Source organism: Carlito syrichta, unplaced genomic scaffold, assembly GCF_000164805.1.
Source record: "Carlito syrichta isolate Samal-C Ts95f unplaced genomic scaffold, Tarsius_syrichta-2.0.1 Scaffold305649, whole genome shotgun sequence".
Classification (NCBI taxonomy): Eukaryota; Metazoa; Chordata; class Mammalia; order Primates; family Tarsiidae; genus Carlito; species Carlito syrichta.
Genome location: NW_007249745.1, coordinates 483897 through 494615, shown reverse-complemented (window position 1 = coordinate 494615; position 10719 = coordinate 483897). Strand labels below are relative to the sequence as shown.

General features: G+C 51.0%; 2 protein-coding genes and 1 pseudogene across 4 annotated transcripts in view; 2 read left to right on the top strand and 1 right to left on the bottom strand.

The window, feature by feature from the left end:
- LOC110595979 lies at window positions 1–852 on the bottom strand (annotated as a pseudogene). Its single transcript, XR_002482193.1, has 2 exons — window positions 640–852; window positions 1–335 (listed from the first exon to the last, which is right to left on the bottom strand). The product of XR_002482193.1 is annotated as a 60S ribosomal protein L21-like (transcript).
- A 5203-nt stretch (window positions 853–6055) lies between these two features.
- Window positions 6056–8877, top strand: VKORC1 (vitamin K epoxide reductase complex subunit 1). Of its 2 annotated transcripts, XM_008062048.2 has the most exons (3): window positions 6056–6417; window positions 7239–7348; window positions 8375–8863. In XM_008062048.2, the coding sequence occupies exons 1-3, from the start codon at window positions 6116–6118 to the stop codon at window positions 8581–8583; spliced, it is 621 nt and encodes a 206-aa protein (XP_008060239.1). In that variant the 5' UTR covers window positions 6056–6115; the 3' UTR covers window positions 8584–8863. The 2 variants fall into 2 exon arrangements, with proteins under 2 accessions (XP_008060239.1, XP_008060240.1); XM_008062049.2 differs by lacking the exon at window positions 7239–7348 and having other exon boundaries at window positions 6078–6417; window positions 8375–8877.
- Window positions 8878–10203: 1326 nt separating this feature from the next.
- Window positions 10204–10719, top strand: part of PRSS53 (protease, serine 53) — a 7236-nt gene continuing 6720 nt past the window's right edge. The window contains exon 1 of the mRNA XM_008062067.1: window positions 10204–10258. Coding sequence (XP_008060258.1) covers window positions 10204–10258 — 55 coding nt within the window. The remainder of the gene's footprint in view (window positions 10259–10719) is intronic.

The window sequence follows — 10719 nt, the reverse complement described above, 5'->3', positions numbered from 1 at the left end:
AGCCCAGCTGAGATCTTTTATTTTTGACACCTATTAAACCATGAATTCATAGGGAATAGGTTCCAGCAGCTCAGGTTCCTTCTCGTTGGTTCTCACAAAGTGTGCTTCTCTGGGTGGAGCAGGCTGGCGCTTCAGCTGAACCCAGGTGCCTTTCTCCTTGGCTTCCTTCTTTTTCTGGTTATTTTCCTTCACGTGTTTCAGGAAGCTATCTCAACTCTTCGAGTGCTTAATATGCTCAATACGCACATTAATTTGCTTGGCAAGAATCTTGCCCTTGACTTGTTTGTTAACAACAATGCCAGCCAGGCTCGGTGGCTCAGCCTGTAATCCCACGCCTTGGGAGGCTGAGGTGAGTGGATTGCCTGAGCCCGCGGGTTCAAGACCCGCCTGGGCAACTTGCCAAGACCTCATCTCTACAATAAATCAAAAATTAGCCAGGTGTGATAGCGCGCACCTGTAGTTCCAGCTACTTGGAAGGCTGAGGCGGAAGGATCACTGGAGTCCAGCAGGTCAAGGCTGCGGTGGCCGGGAGTGGTGACTGCAATCCAGTCTGGACAACAAAGTGAGACTCCAACTCAAAAAAAAAAAACAACCCCCCCCCAAAAAAAAACCCAAAAAACAAAAAACAACAATGCCAACAACATTGGGTGACATTGTAAACTCTTCCTGTCTTGCTATGGTAACATTTGTGGGACATGCCTTTCTGAAGAGTGCCCATTTCCTTGATGTTTACAATATCACCTTTCTTGTAGATTCCCATGTATGTGGCAAAGGAACAACTCCATGTCTTCTGAAGGGCCTGGAGAACATGTACGGGGTGCCCCTCCTCTTTCCGTTCGTGATCGTCATTTTGGCGAATTACTGGAAGATGACAGTTCCGGCCGAAAGGATATTTATTTATTTCTTTAGTTGGAGTCTCACTCTGTCACACACTCACGGCCACTGCAGCCTCAACCTGCTGGGCTCAGGTGATCCTTCCACCTCAGCCTTCCAAGTAGCTGGAACTACAGATGCCCAGCTAAATTTTTGATGTAGAGTCGAAGTCTCACCGTGTTGCCCAGGCTAATCCTGAACCCACAGGCTCAGGCAATCATCTCCTCCAAAGTGCTGAAATTACAGGCGTGAGCCACAGCACCTGGCTATTTTACATGTTTATTCTGTTAATTACTCAATTTCCCTCTGTTTTTCTACGATGCAAGATGAGCATAAGCATGTCTCTGCTTTATCACAAGCCCCAAGCCACTAACACAATTTCTGTGAAATAGCAAGTGCCCAATAAAATTTATTAAATGGGCCAAGCGAGGTCATGTCTATAATCCCAGCACTTTGGGAGGCCGAGGTGAGAGGATTGCCTGAGCCTGTGGGTTCAAAACCAGGCTGGGCAGCATGGTGAGACCTTGGTCTCAAATTCCTGGGTTCAAGCAATTCTCTTGCCTCGGCCTCCAAAGCACTGGGATTACAGGTGTGAACCAACGCACCTGGCCTTGAAATGGGTGTTATTGAAAGGCAGAGAGTAACAAAACTACATCTTTGGATTTTTTGTTTGTTTGTTTGTTGAGTAGAAGTCTCATTCTGTCACCCAGGCTGAAGCGCAGTGGCACCCTCAGCCACCGCAGCCTCTACTTACTGAGGTCAGGTGATCCTTCTGCCTCATCCTTCCAAGTAACTGGAACCACAGGTGTGTACCACCACGTCCAGCTAATTTTTTTGATTTATTGTAGATATGAGGTCTCGCCAAGTTGCCCAGGTTGGTCTCAAAGTGCTAGGATTACTGGCATGAGCCACTGTGCCCGGTGTCAACATCTTTGTTTTTTAAAGGTTCCCTCTGATTTCTGTGTGGAGAGTGCATCTTGGGGTGGGGAACAAGTATATTTGGGAGATTAGTAGCTATGTAAATTGTGATGGTGGGCCAGGCGTGGTGCCTCATGCCTATAATCCCAGCACTCTGGGAGGCAGAGGCAAGAGGATTGCCTGAGCCCAGGGGTTCGAGACCATCCTGGGCAACTTGGCAAGACCTTGTCTCTACAATAAATCAAAAAATTAGGGCAACCCCCTTGGGTCCTCACCCACTCTAAGAGCTTTTCTGTCCTTTCAATAAATCCTGCTTTCAAAAAAGAAAAAATTAGCCAGGTATGGTGGCGCATGCCTGTAGTTCCAGCTATTTGGAAGGCTGAAGCAGAAGGATTGCCTGAGCCCAGTAGGTCGAGGCTGCGGTGGCTGTGAGCATGCCACTGCACTCTAGTCTGGGCGACAGAGTGAGACTCCAACTCAAAAAGCTTGGTGGATGAAGGAGTCATCCCTAAAATGGGAAATCCCAGCAGAAGAACAAGTTTGGGAAAATAAGGGGTTGCGCTGCAGGTATGTTGCTTCTGATAGGTTTGTGAGACACCCAGATGATGACGTCCAGGAGGTGGTTCTACTGTGGGGTTTTGAGGCCAGGAGAGAAAATTGGTCTCAAGTCAGAGCTTGGAAGTCATGACCTATAGGCAGTAAGAGAAAACATGGGAGGAGATCATGTTGCTCCCACATGGCAGATTGTATTTTCCAAAGAAAATACAATCCTACGTGAATGTCTTACAATATAACTCTGACACTTCTTGCATGGGCAGCGGTTGCGGGGGGGGGTCTTTGTTCTTTCCCCCTTGGAACTGGGCAGGCTTGCGATTACAGTGGAAAGGATGCTAGATGACTTCTGAAGCTAGATCATAAAAGACAATGGATGCAGCTTCCACCTGGCTTCCTGGAAAACATGTGCTGGAGTCCTGAGCTGCCAGGTGAGCAGTCTAACTGCCCCATATTAATTATTAATTGCTGTGTAGCAAATTACTCCTCAAAACATAGCATCATAAAACAATAAACAGTTATGTATTTATTTGTTGGTTTAAGTCGAAGTCTCACTGTTGCCCAGGCCGGAGTGCAGTGGCACGCTCACGGCCACCACAACCTCGACCTGCTGGGCTTAGGCGACCCTTCTGTCTCAGCCTTCCAAGTAGCTGGAAATAGGCATGCACCACCACACCTGGCTAACAATAAATACTTATTATCTCACAGTTTATTTGGCCCAGTGATCTGGGAGCAGCTTAGATGGGTGATTCTGGCTCAGAGACTCTCATGAGGTACAGTCAAGAAGTTGGCCGGCACTACAGTCATCTGAAGGCTTGAATGGTCCTGGAGAACCTGTTTCCAAGGTAACTCTCTCACATGCTCAGCAAGTTAATGCTGGCTATTGCCAGAAGGCCTCAGTTCCCTACTAAGTGGACCTCTCCCCAGGGCTGCTTGAGTGTCTTTATGACATGGTAGCTGGCTCCCTTTGGAATGAGAAATCTAACAGGGGGCAAAATATTTGTGACAGTGTCACATACTGTCATTTTTGCATTATCCTATTGGGTCAATTCAGCCCTATTCAGTGTAGGAAAAGATTACACCATGGTATGAATAGCAGGAAGTGGAAATCATTGAGGACCATTTTGGAAGCTGGCTATTATAAGCCCTGAGACAGCCGTACCGTGAGGAAGCCCAAATAGCCCATGCAGAGAGACTCCACAGCTAGGCCCTGAGACTACACGAAGAGAGAGAGATGCTAGGTTAAACTTCAGCTGCTTTATCCTTTCACAGTTCCACCTTTAGCCACCACATGACTACAGTTGCATGAGCCAGAACTGCCCAGCCAAAATTCTTTTCACAAATTCCTAACCCATAAAATCTGTGAGGGCAACCTCAGGTCCCCTCACACTGTGGAAGTTTTCTGTCTTCTCAGTAAATCCTACTTTCTCACCAAAACAAACAAACAAACGACTGTGAGAGAAAATAAAATGATTATTGTTGGTTTTTTTTGTTTTGAGTCAGAATCTCACTCTGTCACCAAGGCTGCAGTGCAGTGACATGCTCACAGCCCCCACCTGCTGGGATCCGGCGACCCTTCCGCTTCAGCCTTCCAAGTAGCTGGAACTACAGGCGTGTGCCACCATGCCTACCTGGCTTCCTTTTTTCTTTGTCTTTTTCCCCCTTGTTTTCACAGGTTTTGAGATTGTTATTTTTTGTAGTTGTTGTTTGTTTGGTTGGGGTTTTTTTTGAGTTGCAGTCATGACCGCCTTACTCCATCTTCAAAAAAAAAATTAGCCGGGTGTGGTAGTACACTCCTGTAGTGACTACTTGGAAGGCTGAGGCGGAAGGATCACCGGAGCCCAGCAGGTCAAGGCTGCGGTGGCCGGGAGTGTGCTACTGCACTCCAGTCTGGGTAACAGAGTGAGACTCCAACTAAAAAAATAAAAAATAAATAAAATAAATAAATAAATAAAATCGGCAGATTAGCAAACTTAATTCCATCTGCAACTTTCATTCCCCTTATTCACAGGTTCCAGGAATTAGGATGTGGACAGCTCTGGAGACCATTATTCTGTCTACCACAATTTCTGGGAGAGTGGATCCGAGAAAGCGCAGTCAGAGAGGTAGAAAGGCCAGCAGGAGAGTAAAATATCACAGAAGCCAGAGGAAAAGCGTTCTCAGGAAGGAATGGGAAGCAGTGACTGATTCTGTTGGGAGGCCAAGCAAGATGACTTGAAAAATAATCATTGGATATAGCGTCTTGGTGACACCAGCCACTAGATGTCAGGAGAGTGCAGGCGCAGGAGCTAGTTTACGCTGTGGGCCTCAAGGATTCTTCCTTGGGGAGAAGGTAAAGACTAGGGGTGTAAAATCTTTCCAAGAACTTGACTGCAAAGGGGAAAGGTGGGGTAATGAGGGGAGGGAGGAGCTGGTGATGAAACTCTTGGCAAAGGGAGATTTGTTGCTGTTTCTGAGATGGAAAAGAGAAGCAAGTTTCAGTGCAGGTTGGAAGAACGAGGAGGTTGAAGGTATGGCAGAGATGGGTCATCAACAGCCGGGATGTCTCTGAAGAAAAGAGCTCAGCTGGTCCACAGAAGTCTTGGGAAAGAGGAGATGACTGTTGAGTTGATCCAAACCCAGGTTTTGCGAGGCGGGCGCCACAGGAGTAAAGTTAGGAAACTGTCAAGGATGTATTCAAAGTAATGACGCTAGGAATTTTTTTTTTTTTTGAGTTGGAGTCTCAGTCTGTCACCCAGGCTGGAGTGCAGTGGCACTCTGACCGCCACCCCAGCGTCGATCTGCTGGGCTCCAGCGATCCTTCAGCCTCAGCCTTCCAAGTAGCCAGAACTACAGGCGTGCTACCGTGCCCAGCTAATTTTCTTTTTAATTTTTATTGTAGAGATGAGGGCTCGCCAAGTTGCCCAGGTTGGTCTGGAACCTGTGGGCTAAGGCAATCCCCTCACCTCGGCTTCCCACAGTGCTGGGATTACAGGTTTGAGCCACCACGCCCGATGGACACTGGGAATTTAAGGGAGAGAAAGAGAGAAGAAGACGGGCCCTCACGAAGCACCAGAGAGGCAGAAGGGTATGGCTAAAGAACCTGGAAGGATAGGAGGTTATATAGTCTGAGTGGTGTCTGAAATAATTTCAGGGGAAATTCTTCGTTCCTGAATCGGTCGCATTATTCGCTGGATCCCCTGACCACTCGTCTCTGGGTGCTGGCTCAACGTAAAGTAAACGTAAAATACTGCTAGTCACGTTATTGTTTTATTGTATTGTATTTTTTTGAGTCGGAGTCTTACTCTGTCGCCCAGGCTGGTGTGCAGTGGCACGCTCACGGCCACTGCAGCCTCGGTCCACTGGGCCCAGGCGATCCTTCCGCCTCAGCCTTACAAATAACTGGAACTACAGGCACGCACCACCACGCCCGGCTAATTCTTTTGATTTATTGTAGAGACGAGGTCTCGCCAAGTTGCTCAGGCTGGTCCCGGACCCCTGGACTCAAGCAATCCTCTCGCCTCGGCCTCCCAAAGTAGTGGGATTACAGGCGTGAGCCACCGCGCCTGGCTCTGTTAGTCACTTTAATAAAATTTGTAAAACTCTGGAAACTCCATTTCCCTTGATGCCTTGCAGCTGCACCAACTACAATTCCCATCATGCCTGGCAGCCTGGTCCATGATGCCCCCCCACCCCCAGTCCAATAAGGCACCTCACCAGTCACTGCATTCCTTGCCGTTTTTTCCTCTCTGGCCCACACGTCTATCAAGTCCTGGGAACAACCAATTGGATCATGAAGTATGAGACCTGGCAGCCCAATCGCCCAGTCATGGGGGCGGGCGGGGGCGCGGCCAGATCCTGCCCCGCCCCTGCTCCGTGGCTGGTTCTGTCCCCGCTGGCACCTCGGGCGGGACCTGAAGACATGGGCACCACCTGGGGGAGCCCTGGCTGGGTGCGGCTGGCGCTCTGCCTGGCGGGGTTAGTGCTGTCTCTCTACGCCCTGCATGTGAAGGCGGCGCGCGCCCGAGACCGGGATTACCGCGCGCTCTGCGACGTGGGCACCGCGATCAGCTGTTCGCGCGTCTTCTCCTCCAGGTACGCGCGGGAGTGGAAGGCGTGGCGCCCCGGGGACCAGGTGTGCATGGCGGCCAGGTTGCCAGATAATTCTGGAGTCTGGGATCGGGGTGCCCGGGAAACAAACGCTTGGGGCCGGACAGCTCCAGGGGCCATTGCACGGGGACTGGCTGCCCAGAGATACTGGTGTTCGCGATCGTGGTGCGGTGCGGGGAGCAGGTAGTGCTGGGTACTGGGTTTACTCCGGGGAATCGCAAGTGGATCCGGATGCCAGGGAATAACGGGGACTGGGAAAGAGAGGGAGGTAGGATAGCGCGTCGGGACTGATGATGGTCTTGAGGATGGCGCCAGAGGGGCTGGTGAAGATCATGTCCGGCGACAAGGTGGCTAGGTCTGGCTTGTTTGGGGGCCAAAGGTTAGCGGAATGATGTAATACGGAAGAGAGTAGATGGCCAAGCGGCAGGAGATTTTGGGATCCGGAGCAAACAGGATCTGCCCCGGGTTCCCAGTGTCTGGTAACTGTGTAAAGTGGGGTCAACCATGATACCAGCCTTGCCATCTGGAATTAATGATGGTCTAGGATGAAAAGAGGCGCCTATGGAGGAGCCATGTCCTGGCCTGATCTGGGGAAAGGGGAGAAGAGGGGCAGTGATGTGGAATCTTGACTTGGCCAAAGGTGCTGGGTGCCAGAATGTCATCGACCCTTGGACTGGGGGGGGGAGGGGAACGGAAAAGGGGGACAGCCCAGGTGGCTTCTTGGAAGTCTTTCCGGGACAGGGTCGAAGGCATTAGGTTGACACTCCTAACCTGGTTCCCTTAATCCCTTCCACCACCACCACCAGATGGGGCAAGGGCTTCGGACTGGTGGAGCATGTGCTGGGACAGGACAGCATCCTTAACCAATCCAACAGCATATTCGGTTGCATCTTCTACACACTACAGCTGCTATTAGGTGAGTGGCCACGCCCCTTCCCTACAGGCTCCACCCTTCTCCCCCTTGGCCAGCTCAATTCCTCCCCTGCAGTCTTGGTGACCCAGACAGCTGACAGAGCATACTGGGGGTGAGGAGGTAGGGAGAGAATTAATTAGAGGCTTTTAGTTGATTTAAGTACTGTCAGAGGCTAGAGGGCCCTTAAAGACATCCTCGGAGTCAGGCGTGGTGGCTCACGCCTATAATCCCAGCACTTTGGGAGGCTGAGGAGAGAGGATTGCCTGAGTCCGGGGGTTTGAGACCAGCCTGGGCAACTTGGCAAGACCTTGTCTCTACAAAACATCATAAAATTAGCCGGGCGTGGTGGCACATGCCTGTTGTTCCAGCTCCTTGGAAGGGTAAAGCGGAAGAATCACCTGAGCCCAGCAGGTCGAGGCTGTGGTGGCCGTTGGCATTCCACTGCACTCCAACCTGGGCGACAGTGAGATTCAAACAAAAAGACGTCCTGGGACCTTAGTTTTGTGGAAAGGATTCAGAAATTCCTATTTGAAAAGAATCTGAGGATGACCTTTCATCTCACGTAGAGTTCAGCAGAAAAACTCACTATTTGGCCCCAAGGATCATTGGACAGCTAGGGGAATCAGGGTCTCAGAAGGGTCCAGTCAGAGCCTCTTTTTTTTGAGTTGGAGTCTCACTCTGTCGCCCAGACTGGAGTGCAGTGGCTGCTCCCGGCCACCGCAGCCTCGATCTGCTGGGCTCCGGCGATCCTTCCGCCTCAGCCTTCCAAGTAGCTGGAACTACAGGCGCACGCTGAGGTCTCACCAAGTTGCCCAGGCAGGTCTTGAACCCGCGGGCTCAGGCAATCCACTCGCCTCAGCCTCCCAAGGCGCGGGATTACAGGCTGAGTCACCAAGCCCAGCCAGTCAGAGCCTCTTATAGAAACCCTTCCCCAGCAGCTCCTGCTGTCGGGTGGCACTGTGCAGTCACAGCACTGTTCTAGACGTGGCCAGTCCTTGAAGCCCATATCTGACTCTTTCTGCCTTGCAGGTTGCCTACGGACACGCTGGGCTTCCATCCTGCTAGTGCTGAGTTCCTTGGTGTCTCTCGCTGGTTCTATCTACCTGGCCTGGATCCTGTTCTTCGTGCTCTATGATTTCTGCATTGTTTGCATCACCACCTATGCCATCAATGTGGGCCTGATGTTGCTTAGTTTCCGGAATGTCCAAGAGCCCCAGGGCAAAGCTAAGGGGCACTGAGCCCTCACCCCAGGCCAGGCTGACCTCGTCTGCTTTGCATTGGTACATGAGCCTTGCCCAAGGGGTGGTATGTCTGGCTCTCTAGAAGGCCCTGCATCTAAGACCTTCTAGAATTCCCTCCCTTCCCACCATACCCACACACAACAGTGGACCAAATGTGCCATGCTCTCACTTTTTTTCCACCCAGTGCCTCTGGCTCTGTCCCCAAGAGCTGGTTTCTGAAGCTCCTGCCATTGGCCAAGGAGGGAAGATTTTGAACAATAAAATTTCTTAAATAAATTGGCCACGTCTGAACCATCTGTCTGCCAGGGACCTTGTGTTGGGCCTCCCTCAGTGTTGCCTTCTCTGGAACTGGGAAGGATGTGAGTCAGAGGGAGCGTGGAGGGCCTGCTGGGAAGGGTGGTTATGGTTAGTTTCATGTGGAATGAGCAAGGCCTGGGGCATCAGCAGCCCCCGCCTCCAGGAAAGAAGCTGGTAACTTGTCCCTGTTACTCACAAGAGTCAGGTCTCCCCCTCCTCAGAGGGTCAAGTGTATAAGGGCAATCTACCCTTCTGGTTCGTTGCCTGTTTGCTGGAAAGTTCTTCCTATAGTCTAATCTTGACCCCTGTGGCTGCCTGTGAAGGGCCAGGGCTTTGTTTTTGTTTTTCCTAATACATACTGAGCACTTAACCACATGCCAAGCACTGCTTAAGAACTTGTGTTAATGTGTTAACACGTTTAATCCTTATAGCAATTTATGAGGTAAGTCCTGTTATTATACCTATCTTGATGAGGAATCTGAGGTACAGAGAGGCTAAGTAATTTGCCTAAGAGCACACAGCTAATGCCAGGGAGGGAGTTAGGAAGTTCTCAGGATTTGGATCTACCTGGGTCATCTAGCTCCAGTGTCTGTGCTCTAAACCCTACACATAGTTGTCTCTGTGTTGGGAACAGGGTTCCTGAACAGTCTGGGCTGGCCTGAGTTAGGAGTCAGGAAGAGAAAAAGGGTATACCCCGAGTGGTCTTCCCATCTGAGAGTCTTCTAACACCTGTTTGAAAAAGGTAGGCATTGCTGTAACCCTGTTTCCCAGGGAGGCAGCAGGCCCAGGGAAGCGTTGGGATTTGCCAAAGTCTCCTGGCCAGCAAGCAGCAGCAGCCACAGCCCTTGACATCCAGCTTTGTACACGCTGCCTCTGAAGCAGACATGAGGGGAAACAGGGTTTCCTGAAACACACCTGGCCTTTGGGAGAGAAATGGCAAGCTGAGACGAAAAGGAACTGTCCTGCTCACTGTGCCTGCCACTGTTCCAGAATGATGCTTCCATGCTGAGATCAAGTTTACTATATGCCAGGCTGTAATCCAAGTATTTTTACATTCAACAACTCTGATTTTTTTCAGACAAGGTAAGTAGGGCAGCTAGGATTTAAACTCAGGCAGTCTGGCTCTATGGCTAAGGCCCATAGAGAGGTGGTGGCAGCCTAGGGTCTCACAGCTACAGCCCCAGAGTCGGGAGCTGCTGGCTAGGAAAAGCAACGACTCTGATTCCTAGCCAGCTGGGGGCGGAGCAGAGGTGGAGCCAGGGAGACCTAGGTGGCCTCTCTGAGAATCAGAGCGCGGGCGGCAGAGTGGCCTGGAGCAGCATGAAGCAGAGCTGGGGCCCAGGGCTCATCCTGGGAGCAGTAGTCCTGATAGAGGGTGAGCCATGCATGCGTGAGGGAGAATGAGTGGTCTGTTGGGGGTTCAGGGCCCATGCTCTGCCCCACAGGCCTTGCAACTTGGTATAGGGGGGAGCCTGCCCATGGGACCACAGTTTGCCTATAGAGACATAACTGTGTTGGACTCTATGTGTGGGGAGGTATATGTGGCTGCCTGTGTCAAAGCTGGTGTGATTTTTCTCTGGCCGGGTTACACTTTATGTCTGCAGGGACTATTGTTGTGTCTGTGTGTAGTGTTGCCTGCGTGTATATCCTGTATCTGTCTGCCTCTCTACTTACAGAATGACCTTAGGCAAATTCTGGGGCCCTCTGGCCTCAGTCCTCCCCTACTCTCCATCTTCTCCTTTTTTTCCTTTTTTTTTTTGAGTTGGAGTCTCACTCTGTCGCCCAGACTGGAGTGCAGCGGCCGCTGCCAACCGCCGCAGCCTCGACCCGCTGGGC

Excerpts from the sequence above, each read along its gene's own strand:
- VKORC1 (XM_008062048.2), top strand. The coding sequence starts at position 6,116 with ATGAAGTATGAGACCTGGCAGCCCAATCGCCCAGTCATGGGGGCGGGC. Across the intron at positions 6,418-7,238 it reads TCGCGCGTCTTCTCCTCCAG|ATGGGGCAAGGGCTTCGGAC; the intron begins GTACGCGCGGGA and ends CACCACCACCAG. Across the intron at positions 7,349-8,374 it reads CACACTACAGCTGCTATTAG|GTTGCCTACGGACACGCTGG; the intron begins GTGAGTGGCCAC and ends TCTGCCTTGCAG.